The 23,984-nt window shown below is 55.1% G+C and overlaps 2 protein-coding genes and 1 long non-coding RNA gene across 3 annotated transcripts; 1 reads left to right on the top strand and 2 right to left on the bottom strand.

Annotated features, from left to right (window-relative positions):
* Positions 1-1,882: 1,882 nt before the first annotated feature.
* On the bottom strand, positions 1,883-6,551 carry PPM1M (protein phosphatase, Mg2+/Mn2+ dependent 1M). The gene is made up of 10 exons (XM_043885482.1): positions 6,183-6,551; positions 5,412-5,535; positions 5,006-5,260; positions 4,430-4,542; positions 3,998-4,082; positions 3,786-3,904; positions 3,585-3,648; positions 3,249-3,356; positions 2,997-3,145; positions 1,883-2,672 (listed from the first exon to the last, which is right to left on the bottom strand). Exons 1-10 carry the CDS (start codon positions 6,404-6,406, stop codon positions 2,528-2,530), a joined length of 1,386 nt encoding a protein of 461 aa, XP_043741417.1. The 5' UTR covers positions 6,407-6,551; the 3' UTR covers positions 1,883-2,527.
* An 888-nt stretch (positions 6,552-7,439) lies between these two features.
* Positions 7,440-14,358, bottom strand: LOC122682581. The gene is made up of 3 exons (XR_006337426.1): positions 13,863-14,358; positions 8,137-9,006; positions 7,440-7,980 (listed from the first exon to the last, which is right to left on the bottom strand). It is a non-coding gene; the product is annotated as an uncharacterized LOC122682581 (long non-coding RNA).
* A 107-nt stretch (positions 14,359-14,465) lies between these two features.
* TWF2 (twinfilin actin binding protein 2) lies at positions 14,466-23,531 on the top strand. Its single transcript, XM_043885481.1, has 9 exons — positions 14,466-14,627; positions 17,854-17,931; positions 20,197-20,375; positions 20,744-20,839; positions 21,062-21,166; positions 21,314-21,439; positions 22,116-22,266; positions 22,410-22,531; positions 22,936-23,531. The coding sequence occupies exons 1-9, from the start codon at positions 14,603-14,605 to the stop codon at positions 23,101-23,103; spliced, it is 1,050 nt and encodes a 349-aa protein (XP_043741416.1). The 5' UTR covers positions 14,466-14,602; the 3' UTR covers positions 23,104-23,531.
* Positions 23,532-23,984: the final 453 nt, after the last annotated feature.

Below are 23,984 nucleotides of genomic sequence, written 5' to 3' on the forward strand. Positions count from 1 at the left end.
ATGGCTGCAGCCTCTTCCGTTGAGTTTTCATAGCACTGTTTGCCTTGTTCTTAGAGTTGGAGGGCATGGGGGTGGGTTGTCCCCTGTCAGTCCTCCTGGCTCATGCTGAGACTCACCGCAGTGCTGTGGACAGGTTGTTGGGCTTGCTGGGACTGCCTCTGATAACTGAGGCCTGTGGGCTGGTGGGAGGAACCCCTGTATCCAGCTCTGCATGCAGAGCCGTCTGGGTCCCTCAGTCCCCCATTCTAATCAGCAGCAGTAGGGCCAGAAATGAGTGACCCAGAAAAGGCAGGCCTGAGCCAGCCTTGAGATCCTCAAAGGCTGTATCTGGTGTATACCTCAAGCTGCCTTTCATCCCCACTGTTAACCTCAACCCTTGATCAGACTGGCAACCTCTAGCTGGAATAAGGTTCATTCTGCTAGGCCCTAGCTTGTTGGGGGGCAAGTATAGTGGAACTAAAATTCTGGTAGGAGGCCTGGCCTGTTCCTTGGTAACCCACTGCCTGGCCGGTGAATTGGTAGCTCACTAGTAGCTTGGCATCCTCAGCTGCAATACCGTGGGCCTGCCACTTTGCCCATGGTCATTAGAGGTTGATCAAAGGCTCTGGAGGGCAGCAGAGGGAGCGTCCCAACTTGAAAGGGGCAGGCCACGCACAGGATGTCAACATGACTGCTCAGGGAGGAGGGCCCCCTCACGGCCTGCCGGGAGGGCCACTGCAGTGTTTGGCTCTGCTGAGAGACATGAACGCGCAGGTGAGCGTGGCTGCCCTTGCAGTGGTCACTCCCATCAGTCTGGCTTGTTTGCAGTTGAGAGCGCCCACTTCTGGGCTTCAGCCTCGTGATGTGAGAAGCAAAGCAGAGTGTGGGCAAGCTGGCTCAGTAGCTGATGTGGGTAGTGGCTTGGCAGGCACAGGGTACCGCTTACAAAGCTTTGCTGGGTGCAGGGGTGGGGGTGGTGGTGGTGACTGCTGAAGAAATAGGAAGTAAAACTGCAGGGCGGTAGGGCACACTTGTCCTTGCCAGATGCCTCACTAGAGTCCTGGAGAGGCTGCCCAGAGCTTCTGGGGCCAACCACAGTTGGTCATGACGCAGCTGTGGACAGAGGTAGGCCCAGAAGTGCCGGGGCTATAGAATATGACTGTAAAAAGTGAGTAATTTCATAGTCTATCCTATCTCTTCCTTGGGAAACATGTAGGAAATGCAGTCTAAAATGAGTTAATGGGCAGGAAAGAAGGTCTGGGAGCCTCCCCAGTGTGTTAAATAAACAAGTTTCACCATCATATTAGGGCTTAGTGGTCCTTGTCCTTTCTGGCTGCAGTTTAAGGCGGTGAGTTGCCTGGTAAGAATTAATCTCAATTGTAAACTAAAGTAAGAGTAGATGAGGGAAGAGTTAAGATAAGGCTGAGGTTATGAAATTCAACAAATACTAAGCATTTGAGCCTTGGCCAGTGCTGGATGTTAAAAAGAGGTCTTGTGAGGAAGCTGAAGAACTAAACTATTCATCAAACAGCAAGCTCTCGAGCCCCAACTGACTTGTCTCCAGTCAGTAAGTCTAGCTTTATTCTAAATTTGCTGTAAGCTTTATACTAAAACTACTATAATTTGCATTTTTAAAAAACCCAAAAGCATTCCCTCTGGTACCTCAAGCCCAGAACTCAGCCGGCAGTGGGGACCCTCCCTTCTCCTGGGCAGTAGTTCTCTCACTGGGGCTCATCCCAAGCTGGGAACTAGGAAGGCTGCAGAGAAGACACAGTGGTGACTATAGGGAAATTTGTAAGGTGGAGCTAAGGCTAAGACTGATTTTTTTTTTTTTTAGAAGAATGAGAAAAAGCAAAAGTGTACTATAATGCCAAGCTATACAGCAATTGACAATTCACAAGGGTTCTCTGCACATAAACATTTAATAGGGAGGTGATGGAAGCAACAAAAGGGCATTATTGAGGCATCAGTCCCTGGCTGGGGCCAGTGAGGAGCAGTCAGGAGACCCAGCTAGAGACAGGAGCAGTGATGACAGCATTCACTACTCAGCCACCTCTGGGGCTCCTTCTGCCCCTTAGTTTCTCCCCCAACTATAGCCCCTGGACCCGTGCCTCTCTTCCAGCACAGAGGGGAGCAGAGTAGGATCTCAGTGACATTCATGCATTAGAGACCTGGATCCAACCACAGGCTGTCTGCCCTTTCTGGCATCCTTGGCCAATGCACTTGGTCCAGCTGTCCCCATTTGGGAATAATGTATTGGGGCTGTTTAGGATCCTCTCTGAGGAGCCTTGCATGGATTCCTAATGTAAGGTGACTCTGCTGGACGTTATTATTGACAGTAGCGTTCTTTGCCTGGCAAGGGGGAGGCCTGGGGGACCCCCTATGTTTTTCCAGCTCTGAGTGCCTTGTAGAAATGCGCACCTTGAAATGGGCTGGGGTCAGGGCTTGGTCTGGGACTGGGGCAGGCAGACCTGCTGTCGACCATGGTGGAGGGATATCCATATCGCACCTGGCCCCTTAGTGGTTCTGGGATGCGGTGTCTGAATCCTCAGTGGCTACTGTGCCCCTGGCCCTGGTGGTGCAAGGGAATCACGAACACAGAGACGTCGTCGTAGGACACCTGCCCGTCCTGTATGGGACTGTCATCTGTCCCCTGTGTGCTGCGTATCAGCATCTTGGCCAGCTCCGAGAACCTGTGGGGACCGTCCTGCAGATGTACTTTGGGGCCAGATCAAAGAGGCAAGGCCAGCCCTCAGGGATAACTCACAGTGCTGGACACTGGAGAACTCAAGCAGTGCAGTCTGACTGTGGGGCCTGGGAGGGCCACAGATTGTACCATGTGAGTATGGACCCAGAGAATTTGGGGACCCACAGTCACCCCCGGGAAACCTGAGGTAGCTCCAGTCCTGGCCAACTGTTCTCAGCCGGACTCCTCTGCAGTGTTGTCCTCTCGGTACTTCTTAATGCTGCTGCTGGTACTAACCCAGGTCCAGGCAGATCCCCAGCAACTACAGTACCTGTGTGGGTCCTCTCGGTTGCCAGGGAGGAAACTCCGCACCAGCCGTGCCACTTGCTCATTGGACAGGACATCCCAGAGCCCATCAGTTGCCATGACAACCACATCCTCCTCCTGGGGCTCCAGCTGGTCCATATTGAGCACAGTCACCTGCAAGGTAAGTCTGAGGTCTCCTCACCGCTCCCTTCCTAGCTCCCGCCAACCTTGCACTGTCTGCCTTTCTGGGCAGATAGAAGTGCTGTGGCCCCCTCACCTGTGGGACAGATAGCAAGAAGGGCTTGAGCTGAATATTTGTGTCCAGGACTCTGAGTTGATGGTCTCCTAGACCCCGGGAGACAGCCAGGGTTCCCAGCAGCCGAGCCTGGAGATAATGGAGGTGTCAGGTGATAGCAAACAGCCCCAGAAAATGTACACGTAAAGCACACAGAGGTGGACTGTGACCCATGGGTGCCTGGGCTGAGGGAGAAACATCCTGTGACCTTGGAGCAGCCCCTAGGACCTCAACCAAGACCCCCCACGAGGGACAAAGGAGCTCCCGCCTCTACAGGGGGCGATTCAAGAGGGATTCTCAGAGTGGCCATTCACTGACCTGCCTACCCTGTCCATGAATCAGTGGGTACTTGAGATCCGACTTCTCCACACACTTGTAGCTCCTACCAGGAGCAGACCCAGCATCAACCCAGGCCAACAGGGCCCACCTTGCCCCATGGAAGGTGACTGCCCCAGGCCACCCAGCTGAGCTTGGACCCCAGGGCTCTCCCCACAGTGTCCCCAACCCCACCTCACTCACCAGCCGCTCATGTGGTGATCCCTGAACAAGACCTTCTGCCCCAAGTCATCCCCCTTCAGTCGCCGAGGGAACTCCAGTCGGGTGAACTCACCAGCCAGAAGCTCAGGGTAGATGAAGGCCTGGGATAGGGAAGCCTTGCTCAGATCAGGCTCCCTCTGGTGGCCCAGGAGCTGGGGCTCCATCCACACCCTCCCTCCACCAAGGGTACCTACCAGCTGCTGAATCCGCTGCCGCTCAGTCTCTGGGGTGAACTCGGAGCTCAGGGGCCGTACCTCATCCCTCCGCACCAGGATGGCCCTGGATAAAGTTTTAGAGGAGACGGAGAGGTCTGTGGAGCAGCCTCCATCCTTACCCATGGCCTCCCTCCTGCTGGTCCCTCCTCCAACCACCAGGGGCCAGTTGTGCCCATGCCAATCCCTTGCTCAAAGCCCCTCCATGACTGCTTAAGTCCGGCAGGGTAAAGCCCCAGCCGTCTGACCTGGTCCCTGAGGTCCCGGCCCCCTCTGGCATCTGACACATGCCCAATACACAAACAACTCAGCCAATCTTCCTCTTCTCTCCACTTCCAGTCCCCTTTCACTGTCCCCCCACCTCTACTGCCCGTCTGCTCGCCCCACCTCGCCCAACCTCCAGGGCTCACTCACCTGCTGTCCCCAGCATTGGCCACATACAGGTTTCCCTTCAGAGACATAGCCACCAGGGCTGTGCACCCACCCACCTGGCCTGAGGCCTCCAGCTCTCGCCCGATCACCTCATCCTGGGGCAAACCAAGGCTGTGTCAGCTGCTGCTTGTACTGCCACCCTGCCACTGTCCCCAGCCCCCCCCCCCCCCCAGCGCACTTCCCCACCAGCAAGCATGGCAGTCCCTGCCCAAAGTCTAGCTATGACTCCAGGGTCCCTGTGGTCAGGTGATCTAAATATATCCTTGGGGAGGAATGGAAGTCATATTCTAAACAGTGAGGAAGAGAAACCAGGGACCTAAAAGGATGTGTAATGAGATAGCACAGGTAAAAGCACCTAGCACATATTAATAGGTGCTGGAGAAATACGAGAGGTTATGATGACTGCTTAATAACAACCTAACCCAATTTTATCCTCTCAATCCGAAGATCCAGGGTGATCACCATTAAGTGCAGGGACACCACTCCCCCACCCACCCCAGAGTCCCTCAGGTCCCTGGGGGTAAAACCTTCCCTCCCCCAGCCAAAGGTCACACTCACACACTCCTGAAAGGCACTCTCCAGAGCCCCGATCACCAAGTCTTCTGTTCTAATGCCCTTTTCCTCCACGAACTGGGGGTCACTGGGGCAGATGCAGCGGCCGCTGAGGTGCATGGGGGGCTGAGTGGCCACCATGCCCTCTGCCACAGCCTCCAGCTGCCGGCGCAGGCAGGAGTGCAGAGTGTTGGCAGCCAGGATAGCTGCAGCTGGACCGCCATGCCCATCAAACAGTGCCCAGTAATGACCTGTCAGGAACTACAGGAAGGGCTTGGCATCAGGCTCTGCTTGGCCTCCCTAGTTGTCCCCTGGCCGAAAGTGGGGCACTAGGGCAAGAACCTCAGTCTGCAGTCCTGGCCCCAGTCTTGGCCCCAGACTGTAAGAGGGACTCAGGCTCAGCTGCACTCACCTCCTCTGAGCACAAGGTCAGCCATTCCTGGTCCTCTTCAACCCCAAACTCACATCTCCGGATGCACAGCTTCCCACAGGCCGCCTGATCCTCATTGAACTCGGATTTCTCTGCATTGATGATTCTGAGGCCAGGACGTGATCAGTGATGCTTTTAGGGACATACCTCTGCCCCCATGGGCACAGAGAACAGTTGAAACATAGAAGGGAGCCCTCCCTCTGGAGCAATAGCCACCGTGCTGTCCCTAACACACACCTGGACAAACAAATGCTGGTAGTTTGCAAACTGTTCAGTGATCTCACAGCAAAGGCAAAACTCAGGACTCAGCCCTTCTGGAGCTTACCTGCTGTCCTGGGCTGGAAGGTAAGGGCAAGGCTGCCTGGGGAGGTGTGAGGCTTCCTTGCCTATCGGCTGCCCCATCTCAGCCATGACCCAGGGTGAGATGTGTGTGTGTGAGGAGTGGGAGGACTCTCCAAAGCCCAGAACTCTGGACCTCTGCCCAGTGACCCTACCTCTTTTGGAAGCCCGAGGGGGTAGGCTTTTGGGCTGAGGGGACAGGTCCTTCCCCACCTGAGGTGGGGTGCGGGAGGGACCAAAGGGAGTTATCCACAAGGTCGGGGGCGCGGGATCCTTCACTCAGATGAGCCTGTTTTCTCGGTCGTCAGCACGGGACCCCGGGCGGGATCACGGGGTGGGGGACGCGGCCTCAGGCTAAGACTCGCGGGGAGAGGGGAGGTTCGGGCGGGGGCCCGTTTGGGGCCAGGCACTCACTCGGCGTAGCCTGCGTTCCAGGGCAGCGAGCGGCCCCGCACCGGGCTGCGCACGGGCCGGGAGTCCGGGCGGCGCGAGGCGTCGGCGGTGCCGGAGCTGGAGCCCGAGCCGCGCAGGAAGCGGGGCCGCCGGTAGGGCACGGGGCTGGCGCGGGGCCTGGGTGGCCGCGGCGCGGGGAGCGGGCCCCTCGGCAGGAAGCGGCGCCGGAACCAGTCGGCTGACATGGCGCGTTGGCCGGGGGCTGCCCGCGGGGCGCCGGGCGGGAGGCTGGGCCGACGGCACCGCCCGCTGGTCCCGGGAGGAGGAAGCGGGCCAGGGGCGGGGCGGAGCCGGCTGCGCGGCGACGCCCCCAAACCCCAACCTCCCGGTCGCCCGGGAGGAAGCCTGTGCGCGGCCTGGGTGCCATCAAACCTACCGACAAGCCAGTGGTGTTATCAACCCCACTTTACAGGCAGGAACACTGAGCCTGCAGAGACAGAGAGGCTGGCCTCCGCTCACCCAGGAACCTGAGCAGGCCGAGGTTCACCCACCCGTGTGGGGCCCGAGCCTCTGAGAGGGAAAGTGCCTCCTCCCCGCCCAGGGAGGCTGGAGGGGTCCGGGGCCTCCAGGCTGGATCAGAGTCCAAGGCAGAGACTCAGGCCTCTTCTTGCTAGCCCGGAACCTTACGCAAGGGCAAGATGGGAACAAGATGTCCTTGGAGGTGTGGCACGCGTCTGACACATTGAGTAAGAGGCTCAGAGCACAGTGTTCCCTCAGGTGACCTGCGTGCCTCACCCATTTGGCCTGGCACCCTCCACTTTCAGACGGGGCTTGGTGGTCTCCCTGGCCTTCCTTATCCTGAGCATCCACTCCCACCCTCAAGGCCAAGTCTTGTAAACCCTGTGCCTCCAATCAAGATGTCCTCTCTAGACAGACAGCAGGGGCCTCACTAGAATGTTAAGTGACTGGTGGGCAAACAGAATCCTTGGTCCCCGAAAGACCAACTAGTCAGAGTTCAGACTTGTGACTAAGGGAAGTGAAAAAAAGACTTTCATCTGGGCTGGGGGCAAGATGTTGTAAGCCTCTTAACTCCTGGCTGCCTATCACCACGGGGTCTGCCGGCTGTGTCCCCCTTCACACCTGCATGTTAACACAGTGCTTTTTCACCCTCTGCCACTGAAGCCCAACTTCCTATGCAGGACTGTTATTTCCATCTCATAACAAGGACTCTTGAGGCCCACAGAGGGGAAGTGTCCTGACACCCAAAGCTGTGCTGTTTCCACTATGACGGTGCAGCTGACTCAGAACCCCCACGGGGGATTTCTCTTCCCCTTTACTCCTCTGGGAAGACAGGCCTGACCACTCAAAGCCCCTGAGGCCCCACAACCCAGGGCCCTGGGGAAGGGGCAGGGGGAGGGGGGGCGCTACAGGAGCAGTCCCTACCTTTGCTTCCATGCCTAAGCCCAGCACTTGCTCACTGGTCCTTACTTCCTCCTGGAGGCCAGCCCTGCCCCACTGGGAGTTCCCCCCACCCACGGAGTATGGTTCCTGGGGCAGGGAAGCTGTGCCCAGCAAGCTGTCCCTCAAGTAACTCAGTTCCAGCTAGCCTGGAAGCTAATTTACTCCCAAGCTAAATTAGCCTGGGAGCTAATTTACTGACCCCACGTTGTGTGTCAGACCCCAAGCAAGAGAAGAGCACTAATGGAAATGAGCTGCTCACCTGTAGTGATGGGGAAGTCCTGGTGGATGGTGCTTGAATCAGCCTTCAAAGGGGAAGGGAACAAAGAGAAGGCTTTCCAAAGGACACCTGAGCTACAACCTGTCATTGGGACAAAATGCACCAGTGACCCAGAGTGGGGCAAACCCAATTCTATCAGTGGGGTGACCGCCTCATCCCATCAGCCAATGGCTCAGAGGCTTTTAAAGTCTAAAACCAGAGGCAACAATGCAAACACAGTCTATTCCCCCCACTTACCATCTCGGACTGCCCGGGTGGATGAAGATCCTGTTCTCTTAGGTGTATTCAGAGAAGCTCCTGGCAGCCAGGAGTCACAGGTGGTCTGTGGCCCACCTTAACTATTTTGAGTTTTCAGAACCATGTAGAGTCCAATGGCAATCCCATCCTCCCTGTTCCAAGGGGGCCTGGGTGTTCATCCAGTGCTACCCAGGCTCCTATGGCTCCAGAGGCTCCTGGGTGCCTCTGCTCTTGTCTGGATCCCAAGACTGATGCTCTTGGTTTACTCTGTTATTTTGCTTCAGAAAAGTGATGGGTATGTCTAAGAAAGGTTGACTGGATTCTTGTCATTTTCTGGGTCCTTTTTAAGTCTGAAGAGCTTGTATTCTGTCTTTGCTTTTTCTTTCTTTCTTTCTTTTTTTAATGTGTTTGGCTGTGCCAGGTCTTAGTTGTACATGTGGGGTCTTCCTTGCAATCTGGGCCCCCTGCATTGGGAGCACGGAGTCTTAACCACTGGACCATCAGAGAAGGGGAGTCCCTGCCTTTGCTTTTTATTTAATATTTCGGTCCAGAATTCTTTCTGACTGCTCTGTTCATTGTTTTTTGGCTGTTACTGCTGCTGAAATCCAGTGCCCCGTCACTCCCTGGACTTTGGAATGGCCTGTATCTGCCTTTTTCTGTCTTCAAAAGCCTGCAGGCTCTTCTGTGTCTAGTGTCTTAAGTTGTAGGCGAGGTTCCTTGGGGTGGGTCTGTCTTCGTTTCTGGGTTGAGTCCTCCCTGAAGAATAGGCAGTTCCTCACTTTCCAGTGACACCCTTCTGCCAATTGCTCGAATGAACCCATGCCTGCCCCCTTCTGGCCAAAAGACCTCTCCTCGGCTAACTCAGCCAGCCTGTGAGGGATGGAGGGTGGGGAAGGAACAAGCTTAGAGAAAGGAAAACTATTTTTAGGCTGCGTTTTTTTCACTCACAATGAAAATGGCTTTTGTTGAATTTCATATCTGTTTTTAACAAGATTTATTTTAGATTTAATTTAAAATATTTAATATATTTCATTATGACTCAGTTTCCTTCCCTGAAGTCAAACAATGGTACTCGTTTCCAGTGAATCCTTCCAGAGATGTCAAGGGTATTCTGTGCAAGATCATGCAAGACAAAACAAAATCATGTAAGACCAGGGACAACGAGTGCTGGAAGAATGTGGAGAAAAGGGAACTGTCATGTACTGCTGGTGGGAAGGTTAAATTGGTGCAGCCACTATGGAAAACAGTATGGTGGTTCCTCAAAAAAATTAAAAATAGAACTACTGTATGATCCAGCAACTCTACTTCTTGATATTTATCTGAATAAAACAAAATCACTACCTTAAAAAGATATCTGCCCCACCATGTTTGTTGCAGCATTATTTACAATAGCCAAGATATGAAAAAAAAACCTGTGTTCACCAATGAATGAATGGGTAAAAAAAAAGTGTATCTGTATGGTGCCTCAGATGGTAAAGAACCTGCCTGCAATGCAAGAGACCCAGGTTTGATCCCTGGGTCAGGAAGATCCCCTGTGAAGGGAATGGCAACCCACTCCAGTATTCTCGCCTGGAGAATTCCATGGACAGAGGGCTACAGTCCATGGGGTCACAAAGAGTTGGAGATATATATATGCAAATGACAGCATACTCTACACTGTATCCTGCACCTGAAGTTTTCATATAAAACACTATTATTTTTTTTGCATCAGTTCTTAAAGACCTGCCTTGTTCCTTGAGACTTCTTTGCAGTCTCTGCAAACATGCAGACTTTATGTAGCTAGTCCCCCAATATGAACATTTACATAGTTTTCTATCTTTTGTTTTACAATTTTATGTGTGGGCATATTGGTAGGATCAGTTCCTAGTAACAGAATTGTGGCATCAAAGGCATTTATTGTTCACAGCAACACTATTCGTAACAGCCCCAAGATGGAAACAACCCAAGTATTGTGCTACAAACTATAGCACATATGCCCAATGGAATACTATCCAGCCATTAAAAAGAATGAAATGCTGATACATGATACAAGGTAAATGAACCTCCAAAACATTATATTAAGAAGCTGTACACAAAATGTCACATATTTCATGTCTCTAAGATGGTTGGATGGCATCACTGACACAATGGACATGAGTTTGAGCAAACTCCAGGAGATAGTGAAGGACAGGGAAGCCTGGCATGCTGCAGTCCATGGGGTCGCCAGAGAGTCGGACATGACTGAGCAACTAAACAACATATTAAATATCCAAAGTAAGTAAGTCCATAGAAGAAGAGAGGAGACTGATGTTTGCCAGGGGCTGAGAGTAGGGGAGAATTGGAAGTAACTGCTTAATGAATATAGAGTTTTATTTTGGAGGGATAAATAATGGTTTGGAATTAGATAGAGGTGGTGGTTGCACAACATAGTGAATGTACTGAATTGTTCACTTTAAAATGGTTAATCTTTAATGTATTATTTATTTCATTGTGCTGGACTCGGTTGTGGCATGCGAACTCTTTTTTTAAAAAATTATTTTTGGCTGCCACTGGGTCTTTGTGGCTGCGCTCAGGCTTTTACTAGTTGTGGCCAGCGGGGGCTACTCTTCACTGCAGGCTTCCCATTGCGGTGGCTTCTGGTGGTATTCAGCAGTTGTGGTACTCAGGCTCAGCTGCCCTGTAGCATGTGGGAATCTTCCCAGAGCAGGGATCGAACCCATGTCCCATGCGTTGGCAAGTGGATTCATTAACCGCTGAACCACCAAAGAAGTCCCTTTAGTGTTTGTTTGTTTCTTTGTTTTAATTAGTTAATTTGGCTTCACTTGAGTCTCAGTTGTAGCATGTGGGATCTTCCATTGCAGTGCATGGACTCTCTAGGTGTGGTGCACAGGCTCAGCATAAAATGGTTAATTTTATGTTATATGAATTTCACAGTTTAAAATAAAAAGGGGGAGAGGGAATACATGTAATAATTTGTAGATACTGTCCTACATGAAGGTGGCACCAATCAGCCTATTTCCCCATCCTTTGATTGTTGCAGTTTTTTAATAAAGTTTTTAATTTTTATCTAAGGGCTTTCCAGGTGGCGCTAGTGGTAAAGAATTCATTTGCCAATGCAGGAGATGCAGGAGTTGTGGGTTCCATCCCTGAGTTGGGAAGATCCCCTGGAGAAGGAAATGGCAACCCACTCCAGTATTCTTGTCTGGAAAATTCCATGGACAGAGGAGCCTGCTGGGCTACAGCCCATGGGGTCTCAAAGAGTTCGACACAACTGAACAACTGAACACACATACCTTTAATTTTTACCTATAAGTAAAAAATATACAAGCCTAGTTTGACTTTCTCTTAATAGGAGAGGATAACCAACTTTTCACAGATTTGAGAGACATTATTTGCAGTTCATTTCCTATAGATGGTCTTTTTGTATCCTGTGCCCAGTCTTCTTACTGAGCCATTGGTCTTTTTCTTACTGATTTCTGAGAGTTCTTTATATATAAAAGAAATCAACTCTTTATTTTGAAATGATTTTCAAGTATATTATTTGTAGCCAGTTACAATTTTATGTTTGTGTTTTTATTTTGATTGTGGGTTTTTCTGTATAGACTTTTTCTTCCTTTTTAAAAAATTATTACAATGTTGTGTTGGTTTCTGCCATATATACAACTCGAATCAGCCATAATAGAATTTTTAATGTAAATGAATTTTTTGTTTTTTTCTCTTATGGTTTCTGGGTTTAGTAACATACCCAGGAGGACTTCTCCACTCCAAGATTTTACAATCTCCTCCCTTTGTTTCAGTAATTTTATATTAATGTGTGTAGTCGCTCAGTTGTGTCCAACTCTTTGTGACCCCGTGGACAGTAACCTGCCAGGCTCCTCCATCCATGGCATTTCCCAGGTAAGAATACTGGAGTGGGTTGCCATTTCCTTTTCCAGGGGATCTTCCTGACCCACGGATCGAACCTGGGTCTTCTGTATTGCAGGCAGATTCTTTACTGCCTGAGCCACCAGGGAAGTCCTTTATATTAATAGTTTACTTTAAATAAATTTTTTTTTTAATCTTTGACCCACCTGAAAAAAAACACATTCAAATAATTTCAGTGGCTGACTCTGTGTTGAGAAACATCGGCAAGAAAGGAGCAACCAACCTGTTCCTGGACACCCTTATCATCCCTGGGCTCCTCTGAGGACCTGCGTGCAGCTTTCTCATCTTTCTGCCTGAAACCAGATCTCAGCTAGAGATGGAGTCTGTCTGGATGCCCCCCTGGTCCCTGGGCTCCTGGCTTGCATCATAGGCTCTGAAACCTAGCAGGACTGGGCCACAATCCCATGCTCTCAGGAAGTTCCTTTCTCTGGTTAAACCCTTTTCACTCAGGTGTGAGACAGTGATGGAGGTCGAGAGGGCCACTGCCCAGAAGGATTTCTCATCCTTTGTCCTAATCTCTTGAGTAAAGGAAACTTAGGTTCTTAGGGAACACTCACTGCCTTTTGACTTGGATCAAATCACTTTATTTCTCCAAACCTCAGATTCTAAATCTGTAAGGAGACAGTAACACCTACCCTGTAGGACTATTGTGAGTATTAAGTAAATGTGCCCTGCCATAGTAACTGTGCAACACACAGACTCATAGTTCATTCAGACTTTTTTTTTTTTTTGCAAATATTATTGGGGACCCACTAATCCTGGGCACTGTTGGGAATAGAGCAGTGTTGGGGATAGAGCAGGGGCAAAAACTTAACGACTGGTGGGAGGAAGACAATAGAGAAATAAACAAGTAAATGTTAGGTATTAGGTAGTGATAAAAACAAAGAGAATGATGCAGGGTGGGGCCAACCAGGTAGCAGGGGAGACCTTGATGTTAAGGCAGCCATGTAGTTCATCTAGTGATGGTACATTTTAATAGGGAACAGAACCGTATTATTTTTTTTTTATTAATCTGTTTTCTTGGTTAATTCCTGTTTCCAAGAGGTTGAGGTTCTTATGGTTCTGTGGAATAGCCAAGTGCTCTTGTGGAGGTGGGCAGGTCTGAGAGCTGATATAACGAGTCTTGGTGCTGCTGGCCTCATCTGGGCTGTGACAGATCTCGGAGCTGGGGGCACTTGCCTATGAACTGTTCTCCCAAGGGATGGTTTCAGTGTCACATGTGGTTTTTATTTTCCATAATAAGTGCTGAAGTGGTCATGGTGAGCTCACTACACAGGCCCAGGTCTCAGGGTGTGCACAGGAAGATGGATAAGAAAAAACCTTTCGGTTTTGTGTGTGCTGGAGAAACCCAGGGTGTGCGGTACACAGAGGGCTCAATGCTGCCTATTTAGGGTGGGGTAGGGACAGGGCAACCCACTCCAGTGTTCTTGCCTGGAGAATCCCAGGGATGGGGGAGCCTGGTGGGCTGCCGTCTATGGGGTCGCACAGAGTCGGACACGACTGAATCGACTTAGCAGCAGCAGCAGCAAGGACAGGGAGCAAGGAGCTCAAGCTGAGGCCTGATACCAGGCAGGCCACATAGTCCATCACCAACTCTCAGCAACCCCAGCCCCCAAAGCCTTGCTAATCTTCCCAACCAAAGTCCCAATACAGGCTCTGACTGGACAGACTGTCCAATCATGTGCTCACCCTGACTCAATCACAGTGGCCTGGAAGATACATTCTGTTGGTAACCAGCAGGCAGGGGCTGATGCCAGAGAAAGCAACGCTCCTGGCTATGGAGTCAGAAGTTGATTAGGAGTTGGGAAGTTTCTCAAACTCACCAAGCTCGGACCCTCTTTGCACATGCAATTTCCTCTTCTCGGAAAACTTTCCCCTTGCTCTACCAGGCTTTCCTCCAGGTCTCCACTCAAATTTCACCTCCTCCTGAGGGTCCCGTACTCTCTGCACAGGGTGCTCACTGCCACAGACTCTGTTCATTTGCTGACTGCCCAGTAGAAGGTCTGTCTGGGCTCCCACTGCTAGGGCAGGGCCGGCGGGTCCAGACGCCTGGAGCCCAGGCCCCACAGGAGGTACTCAAGAGACGTCTCAGGGGAAAGGGATGCCACTCAAACACACGCCTCCACCCCCTTCAAGGCCACAAATTGGGGTAAGCGCGGATCCCCCACCTGCAAACCCACCTGGCTGGGACTCACGGGCACGCCCCAGCGCCAGGCCACTCGGATCAGGGTGCACAGACACACACGCTCAGCCACACGCTGGACCTGTTTTCGGTTACAGACGGCACGCGCAAGCGTGCGTACAATCCGATCCGTTCCCAGTCTTAGGTCCACCCGGAACCAAGCTCCCACTATGCGCACGCGCGGCCCGGAGTCCCCGCCCCTCGCCCGTCATGGGCGAGGCGCTCTGGGGGCGGGTCCTGCGGCACCGCCCGGGAAGCTGCGCGAGTCTGGGCGGCCGCCACTACATCCTCCTCCTTCCTCTCCTTCGAGTGCAAGCGAGCCAAGCCGGGCCGGGGCCAAGCCGAGGCTCCGAGGGCGCGGGCGGAGCGGGTCACGGAGTCATGGCGCATCAGACCGGCATCCACGGTGAGGACGGATGGCGAACGGACAGGGGGCCGAGGGTCTCTGCTCGCGGCTGTGGCCCCTCCTTGGCTGTTGGGCCCCTCTTTCCTCTCCCGGCACCAGCCTGGGGAAGCTTCCTGTTCTCTTTTGCAGCCGCGGGTCGCCTGGGGTGGTCATTTCCTGGTGGGATGCGGACTTACTGTGCATAGTTGAGGGTGGGTGTACATGTAGGGCACGCAGCTGGGGTGGGAGCGTCTGTGTTCCCATCTGGGGGTGGATGTGCCTGTGTGTGCCCATCTATTAGCACGCAGGGGTGGGTGTACCCGGATGTTCACATCTGAGGGAGTGTGCACGCATGTGCACTTGTCTTGTGGGTACAGCCCTATGTGTGCACATCTGGATCTGTGTACATCGAGTGCACATGCACTCATGGCTGACTGGACACGGTCAGCTGGAAGCATCTTCAGATGATGATGGAATCATCATGATCAGTGTTTCGTGACTGTGTGCACATGTCTGGGGGTGTCTGTGTGCATGTGCACAATCTGGGTGCCTTTCCGTGTTCATTCCATTCAATGGATGCACGGTATGGCTCCTATTGGCTGTGTCTGTGTGAGGAGGGGGTCCTGACCTTTTGGCTCCTCCCAAGACCCTCACAAACTAGGCTGGGAAAAACTTGGGACAGGTATTTTCTAGGTGGGGACGTGGAGAATCACCAGTCTGACCTTGACCTCTGATCTCCCTGCCATTTTCCACTCTGATCTCCTGAGTCTGCCCTAGTCAGGGTTGGAAGGTCCCAGTTCCAGGCTGGAGGCAAGGGAGAAGGTTCTGACCTAGAGATTCGAGGCCAGATTCCCCCACCCCAGAGCCCAGAGCATCCTCCTCCTCCCGCAAGGGTCCGATTCCTCCTTCCACAGGACAGGGAAGAAGCAGCGGCCAGGAGCCAGGTGTGCTGACCCTATCTGTACCTCAGTGTCCCCCTGTGTCCCTGGTCTGGGAGGGCTGCCTGGCCTGTGGGGTAGGCCCAGGCCGCTTGCCCAGATAGCCCGGTGGTTTGGCCCTCAGCCATTCCTCTCACCACACCAGGATGCCCTGCCCGGGACCATCACCATCGACCAGCCTGACCACCTGGATCCCTGCTTGCGGTTGTGGCCACTTGGTGGCTGGCCCTGACAGGTTTCCCTGGCCACACCCCATAGGACCAGAAAAAGCAGGAGCCTGGGTCTGGGCCAGGGTTCTCCAAGAAGAGCTGGAGGGGCGGCTTCATGACTCAGCCCCACGGAAGGGAACAACCCCTCCCCAGACCTGCCCCTTCCTTCCCCTTTGTCTGATCATTGCTGCTGCCTCCAACTGGGAGGGGATTAGAGGTTAGGGCTCCACTGCCCCATGCTGGGCTGACTGGTCCGGTGGCCTGGGCCCTCCGGCACTCCCTCATTTCCCTTATACTGAGATGAGCCTGCCTAGGGAAATCTGGCAGCCCTCCTTCAGCCTGGGAGCAGTCCACCCCCCCCCCCCCATTTCTGGCCTGGGGAGGTGGCAGGAGAGATCACCCTAGATGCCTGGGTACCAGTCCTGATCTACTGCCTCACAGCAGGGCAGGAGAGGGTTGTAACCTGAGGCTGACTGGGAGAGGGTGGGAGGCAAGGCAGCAGGGGTGCAGGTCGGGGGCATGAATCTTTGATGATAGAGGCTCAGGTGTCCCAGGCCTGGCCTCTGGATTATTGATGGTGGCTGAGGAGACATGGAGGGCGATGTGTCTTCCGCTACTGGGGTGTCACTTTGTCCTGGTAACACTAGAAGGGGTGTGTCAGCCTCTCCCTTGGGGGAGGTCTGAGCAGGTAATAGCCTGCCCTGCTGTCATTGCACTAATAAAAATGAATAATTGTTATTAGGACAGGCTCTAATGCTGTGGGAGGTATTACCTCTATGTTACAGAGGAGTTTGAGGTTCAGTGAGGTCAGAGGTCATACACATCTGGTGGAACCTCAGGCCTGGGGTCCACTGAGGGCAGATCTACCCTGGCTCAGTGGGGCTATGTCTCCAGACCATGCCGCTGTCAACCCCAAGGGCCTGCCCGGGTTAGCTGCATTCCGCCCACCCCGTGGCCTTGGAGGGTGGTACACAGCACCGCCCTATGAATCATGCTCACGGTCACCCTATGTGACGGGCACCTGAGGACATGACCAGAGTTTGTTTTCCTAAAGGCCCCCCCGCACCCACCCTCGAGCTGCCAGTCTGGGCCCTATAAATATTCTCTGACCTCACCCCTCCAGCTGTGTTCCTACACAATTCTCCTGACCCCTGGGCAGCCCCAAGGTCATGCTGGCCTGGCCTTGTGCAGCCCCCTCTGGAGACCCAAGTAGATCCTTCCCAACCTGGACCTTGGCTTCCCCGTCTGAACCACCAGTGGATCTGTGACTTCCACATTTCCCTAGCTCTGACCATGATCCTCTCCTCTGCAGCTGTGTTCCTGGTCATTGGCTGTCACCTTTTGGCTCTGTGGCTCAGGGACCACAGTCAGGGTCTGTTTTGGAGAGTCCCTGAGAGTCACTCCTCTTCCTGGCTGCCTGGGGGTGGAGGTTTATCGCCCCCTGGCAGGATTGAGCTGGGGCTGGCCTGGCTCTTCAGGGCCTCCCAGGGTTAGGCAGCCTGGCTGGGGGAATGGGGCTGGGCACGTGTGTGTGTGTGTGTGTGTGTGCACAGCAGTGTGTACCTTTGTGTTTCTGTGTACAGCCACTTGCCTGCACACATATCTTAGCCATGCTCTGCATTTGCCTGTATCTGAATTAATTAGCAACCTGGGGACTGTATCCTTGTGTGTGTGTGTGTGTGAATAGACTGATCAATGCATGTTGGGGGATCCTGTAATTTTGTCTGTGGATATGAGGATGCTGGGGGTGTCCCAGGCTAGCCCTGTGCTGGGCCTTCTTAGGGGTGCAGGGAACAGGTGGGAGCTGTTCATTCTGGCTGGCTTGGCCTATCCCATTCCCGGGTGGGCTGTCTCATCTCCATGTGCCCTGTCAACAGAGCCGTCCCAGCCAGCAGGCTGCCTGCCTGCCACCTCTGCTGGCTAAATTTGGGAGCTTGCGTTCGGTGGCCGTCTCAGGTTCCCAGTCACATGGGGGGCCGTATTTAATCTGGCTCCCATCTCCGCCACCAGACCCCCAGGACAGAGCAAGCCCCGAGCGTGTCCCTGCCCACACTGTTCCCCGTGCCTGCTCAGCCCCCACCATGTTTCTTGTTCTCGTAGCCACCGAAGAGCTGCAGGAGTTCTTTGCCAAGGCGCGGGCTGGCTCTGTGCGACTCATCAAAGTTGTCATTGAGGACGGTGAGTGCTTCCTGTGGGTGAGGGGACAGGCTGGCAGCTGGACCCTAGTGCTTCTCTGGGAGGTGGGGAAACGTTGGCTTTCAGCCCCCTAAGGACCTCAGTCTCCCATCTGGAAATGAGAGGTGCCTTGTAGGACAGCCTCAGAGGTGGGCATGGTCCTTATGCCTGTCACACAGGAGCTGGGGACATAGCAGAGAGAGCCCTGCTCAAGGGTCCTGCCGAGCCTTTCCAGAGGCTCTGGAGTCGTCTGCTGGCCTTGTCAGGGGGCTGGGCTGGGCAGGGCGCGGCAGGGCAGGGTCGCAGGGGATAAGTAAGGCCAGGCACTGCCCTCGGTGTCTAGTGCCATTCACCTCCCTGGGTGGTCGACAGGCCTGGCCTCACTTGGCCACTGGCTGGGGAAGATTCCTAAGGAGAAGCCACGGCCCTACCCAGGGGAAGTGCCCTTGCTATGGGGAGAAGGGACTTGTGTCGGTCTCTTTGAGAGCAGGACCAAGGAATTGGCTGGGCCATGACTTGAACCCGGGGCACCTGAGGCTTCCATAAGGGGTGATGCTAGAGGTATAGGGCTTGGGGTGTCAGTGAGCTTGAGCTGAGGCCTAAAGTGGGGAGGGCATTTGGGGAGGCAGAAGATTAGACTGAGGCTTGAGGAGCTCTGGGTAGAGAAGTCCTGGGATACAGGACTGTCCCTGGAGGTGAGGGGTACAGACTGCAGAACTGGGAATGGGCCAGGCCCCCACAAATCCCTCCAGCCCTTCTTGGTAGCCATGCGGTAGTGGGCCCTTCTGGGTGCCTCCTGAATGGGCTTGGTGCCCAGCTGACTTTTCACATGCTGAATTGGGTCAAAGCTGGGTCTGCCCAGACCGAGAATTCACCCAGGCTTTGGAGCTAGAGCTCTGCTGGACAGTGTCCAGGGTCCCCAAATTCAGATGCCCTCAGAGGCCGGGTCGGGGATATTGGGGTAGGTCAGCCCCCTGCACCCCTCCAAAGAGATGAACTCATGGCCCAGACCTCAGCCTTCCCTGTCATCTCCCAAACAGAATATCCCTGAGATGTTGAGCAGGAGGAGTCTCCTGGTGAGCCCTTATCTGCATTCTGCTCTTGGGCACCTGGGAACCCCAGAGGGTCCAGGCCTCCTGACCGGCAGCCTAGCTGAGTGTGGCTTGATCTTCCTGATTTTTCTAGAAAAGCCAGGAATTCCACTTGTTACATCAGACTTTCCTGTTTAAAAAATGTTGGCAACAAATTAAACAATTTTGGCAGTGCTGTTGCCCAGCCGCTGCCCACCCCCCCACTTTCCCCGGCCTTGGTCAGCCCGTGACTGCTGGTTTTCAGCCTTGATCTATCTGAGTTCTGGGAGGATAAGTGAGGAGGCCAAGGCCAGAGGGAGGCCCGGCTTGTAGCCAGCCGGATAGCCAGCCCTTTGCCTCCATCAGGAGGGCTTGGTGCTCAGGTGCCAGTATCCTCTGGCTAGGTGGTAGTTGTCCACTTACCCCAGTTCTTCCTCCAGCCTGGGCCTGTGCACACATGGGCTGGTATTTGGTGCCACACTGAGACCCCTGGTGGGGGTTGGTGGGTCGAGTGTGTGTCCATTCAGCCACTCTGTGCCAGCCAGGAAGGTGGCAGGACTCGTCAGCCCTAGGTATTAAGAGGTTGGCTGCTTTTGATTGGTTACTTTTGGGGAAGGGGACTACCGCTGGTGAGGGCAGCAGGGTACCTGTTTCTGCAGTACCTGGTGGGAGCCCCTGTCTACCTCTTTCCCGCAAGCCTTTTTGCCTGCAGATCCCTGTGGCCTGAGGCTGTGACGGTACTTCCGGCAGCATGTTCATTCTGAGAAGGGTGTGCCGGGCAATCTGCTGGAGCCCCAGGCTGAGGGAGCAGGGGGCCGGAGATGGCACAGTAGGGCCGTCCACTGAGTATATTCCAGGGGGGTGAGGGGTGTGGGTGTCCGTGAAGGGCCGCGTTGTTGATGGCTGTGGGTACACGGCTGCGTGTCTTGGTGCGGTTGTCTGTGTTGGGTCATCTGTTGGCATGTTCTTAAGGCCACACGTGCGTGTGTGTGTGTGTATAGAGGGAGCAGCCTCGGGCTGGCAGCTCTGTGCCCTCATTCATTCATTCACTCACACACTGATTGAGTCACAGACAGGCTTCGGGGGAAGGCAGGGAGGGTGGTCAGTGGGTCTGAGTCACCTCCAGGGCCCGAGGCCCACGGTGAGAGGTGGCTGTGGGACATGGCTTCTCCTTGGCTCACCTGGCCTCTGCCCCCAGAACAGCTTGTGCTGGGCGCCTTTCGGGAGCTGGTGGGCCGCTGGGACCAGGACTATGACCGGGCCGTGCTGCCGCTGCTGGATGCCCAACAGCCTTGCTACCTGCTCTACCGCTTGGACTCGCAGAATGCCCAAGGCTTCGAGTGGCTCTTCCTCGCCTGGTCACCTGATAATTCCCCCGTGAGTCCTTGGAACCCCTACCCAGCCTCGGGATCAGAGGAAGGGGGGAAGCTGGGTCCGATAGAGATAACATGGTGCTGCCGTGGGGAGTCTAAAGGGGGAGACGTCAGATCCTGCTCTGGGGAGTATGAGTGAGGGATAAGATCCTGCACTTGGAACCTGGGTCTCTGAGAGGCAAAGGTTGTCCTGGGTGAGGGCTCCCTCTGCTGTCTGGACTACCCTACTACAGCCTTACCTTCGTGCTGCGCCCTCTGCTGGGTGCGTGGGCACAATGAGGGGCCCTGGTCCCCACCCAGAGGCTCCTGCCTGCTCCTGGACAGGCAGCCCTGCCTGGAGAGAGGTCTCATGGCTTGGCCCCTGCCCTTTAGGTGCGGCTGAAGATGCTGTATGCAGCCACACGGGCCACAGTGAAGAAAGAGTTTGGAGGAGGCCACATCAAGGATGAGCTGTTCGGGACTGTGAAGGTAGCTGCACCCCCCACCCCATCACCCCAGACCGGGACCCCACCAGACTGGGGTCATGGGCCCACAGAAGGTGGGGTGTTATGCAGGGTTACAGAGCAAGTGGGTGCCAGGGGATGAGTAGGGAGGGCTGGGAGAGTCCTCGGTCTGCAAGCTGGGGTGCTCAGTGGGCTTCTGCCAGCCCACTCTAAGTTGCTCACTTATGCCTCTGCATCCACTGGCCAGGACGATCTCTCCTTTGCCGGGTACCAGAAGCACCTGTCATCCTGTGCGGCGCCTGCCCCGCTGACCTCAGCTGAAAGAGAACTCCAGCAGATCCGTATTAACGAGGTGGGCGCGCTGGACAGGGCGGGCAGAAGTCCTGGCCCAAGGCTTCCAGGTCAAGTCAGGCCCCGCTGGCTGAGCCTGCATTCCCCAAGTGGGCTACCCCCTGGTTTGGGCAGGCGAGGGCCTCGCTCACTGTTCACCTTTCCCCAGGTGAAGACAGAGATCAGCGTGGAGAGCAAACACCAGACCTTGCAGGGCCTGGCCTTCCCTCTGCAGCCGCAGGCCCAACGGGCGCTTCAGCAGCTCAGACAGAAGACGATCAACTACATCCAGCTGGTGGGTGCCTGTTCCTTGCCCCAGGTGCACACTTGGGGTACACTGTACCCCACCTGCTCCTGCTCCCACGCATGAGCTCACTTCAGCTCACCCTTGTACCCATGGGAACAGGCTGTCCCCATGCCTACCTGTTTCCTGTAGTCACGGTGTATAGTGGCTGCAGTCTGTTCCCTGCCCAGCCCAGGCCCCACTCACCCGCAGGGATGCCTGACACACTCTCCCTCATTCCACCCAGTGTGCACACATCACCCTTGGTTCACCCCTCAGCCCTGAACCCCCTCCTGTCCCAGACTCCCTCTGCAGCCCCCTGATCACCCCCCTTTCCCCAGCCAGTGCCTCCGTGGTCCAGCCTTCCCCCTTTCAAACAGAGTGGCTCTTCCAACCATGAGGATGGGCTGGCCTAAGGATGCTGCCTCCCTGAGGTCAGGGCCTTTGCCCCTGACCTGTCCATCGTCCTTGGTGCGACTTCCTTCTCTAGCAGAGTGTTTAAAGGGGCAGAGTTAGGCCTGGGCTCAGGAGTGGCCTCTTCAGAGGGACCTGCATAGCAGAGTGGGGGCGGGGAGCCCTGGGAGAGGAGCTGACAGCGGCTTCCCACCTCAGGGAATTCTTGTTGGGGAGGGTGGGCCTGGGCCCTCACCCGCACAGTGCCCTCACATCTCCCCTTGCCCCTCGGCAGAAGCTGGACCTGGAGCGGGAGACCATCGAGCTGGTGCACACGGAGCCGACGGATGTGGCCCAGCTGCCGTCCCGAGTGCCTCGAGACGCTGCCCGCTACCACTTTTTCCTCTACAAGCACACCCACGAGGGTGACCCCCTGGAGTCTGTGGGTGAGTGGCCATGGCGGGGCTCGCACTGCTCAAGTGGCTGGGCAGGAGCCACACTGGCCCACGACCGGGCGGGCAGCCTGCAGGGGCTGTGGGGGCGGCAGGAGCGCCAGGCCCGCCTCAGCTCACCTCCGCGTCCCCCGCAGTGTTCATCTACTCCATGCCCGGCTACAAGTGCAGCATCAAGGAGCGCATGCTCTACTCCAGCTGCAAGAGCCGCCTCCTCGACTCCGTGGAGCAGGACTTCCAGCTCGAGATTGCCAAGAAGGTGGGTGCTGTTCCCGTGGGCCCTGCCACCAGCCCCTACGTGGGCCGTCAGGGTCCTGAGACAATGGCAGAGCAGGGGGCATCGTTGCCCTGTTGGATGGAGGGGGAGACTGAGGCCCAAGGGGTCGTGTGTGTCGCTGGTGGCCTGGACAAGCCCCAACTGTGACATCCGTGTCTCTCCTTTCCCTAAGTATGGAAGGCAGGTGGGAGGTGACAAGGTCTCCCACCAGCAGGCCCCCAGCTCTGTGCTCCTGGGGGTGGCATTTCATGTGGGCATCTGGGAGGAGACCCCAGGGTTGGAGTGCAAGAGATCCATGGGATGCCCCGGGAGTGGGGGTGACCGAGGGTGGTGTGTGTCAGGGCCCGGCACCCTTGGAGTGACCAACTGTGCCTTGCCCCGCACAGATCGAGATTGGTGATGGGGCGGAGCTGACGGCTGACTTCCTCTACGACGAGGTGCACCCCAAGCAGCACCTCGCCAAGCGGGCCTTCGCCAAGCCCAGGGGCCCCGAGGGCAAGCGGGGTCACAAGCGCCTCATCCGTGGCCCGGGCGAGAATGGGGATGACAGCTAGGTGGCGGGACCTGAGCCCTGCTGGCGTGTGAAACTGTGGGGCTGCCCCCACCCCCACGGCCACCTCTCTCCTTGCAACCGGGCTCTGGGATGGGGGTTGCCTCCTATGGGTAGGAGGGCTGGTAACTGAACATCCTTGCAGCTTCCGAGGGCCACTGGGCTGGCATTTTGTGACCCTCCCCCACTGCTGTCCCTGCCTCTCATCCCTGTGCCCAGGGTATCTGGGGACCCTGCTCGGCTGGTTCAAGAGGCTGGCTGTGGGACCTGGTGTGAACCAAGCCCCCAGGGGAACTAAGACTAGGGCCCCAGCATGGCCCAGAACCCTTCGGCCACAAGGGGTGAGGTCATTCGGGGCTGGGGCAGGGGGTCACCGCAGGACGAGATGGTTGAATGCTGTATTTTTTAAAGAATAAAATATTTTTAAATCAACAGCTGAGTTTGGCCCTGAGGGACCACCTCTGGCCCCGGGTATGGGGAGGCCCTGGGCATAGACCTGCCTGCCCCCCCCCACACACACACACACAACACAGAGGGGGCCTGTGGGCCTGCTGGGTGGAGCCCCAGCCTGCCTGGCTGCAAGTATATGGAAGAGCTGTGTCCGTGTGTGCATGTGCAGGCTTCGCTGTCAGCTCATTGGCCCCCTCTTGAGTACCTTGGGTACCTCTCTTGTCCCAAAGGGCCTAGGTTTCTGGTCCCAGGGACTCAGGGGGAATCTCCCTTGGGCTTGGGATTCAGCAGCAGCCAGAACTTCATTCTCTGCCTCTGAGAAGTGTGTAGAAGACCCCTGCCATCCCAGATGGGAAGAGTGCGGGGGTGGGGACAGATGGGATCGATGATGGATTCACCCGCTGGATGGGCACTGTCCTTTTTCTGGAAAGTGCC

Source organism: Cervus elaphus, chromosome 24 (genome assembly GCF_910594005.1).
Source record: "Cervus elaphus chromosome 24, mCerEla1.1, whole genome shotgun sequence".
NCBI classification, from domain to species: Eukaryota; Metazoa; Chordata; class Mammalia; order Artiodactyla; family Cervidae; genus Cervus; species Cervus elaphus.

Bases quoted from the DNA above. Each gene is read 5' to 3' on its own strand.
- TWF2 (XM_043885481.1), top strand. From the start codon at position 14,603: ATGGCGCATCAGACCGGCATCCACG. The intron at 21,167-21,313 runs GTGGGCGCGCTG...ACCTTTCCCCAG, and splicing joins AGCAGATCCGTATTAACGAG to GTGAAGACAGAGATCAGCGT. The intron at 22,532-22,935 runs GTGGGTGCTGTT...TGCCCCGCACAG, and splicing joins AGCTCGAGATTGCCAAGAAG to ATCGAGATTGGTGATGGGGC.
- PPM1M (XM_043885482.1), bottom strand. From the start codon at position 6,406: ATGTCAGCCGACTGGTTCCGGCGCCGCTTCCTGCCGAGGGGCCCGCTC. The intron at 5,536-6,182 runs GTGAGTGCCTGG...TCCTGGCCTCAG, and splicing joins TGGAACGCAGGCTACGCCGA to AATCATCAATGCAGAGAAAT. The intron at 4,083-4,429 runs GTGAGTGAGCCC...AACTTTATCCAG, and splicing joins GCCAATGCTGGGGACAGCAG to GGCCATCCTGGTGCGGAGGG.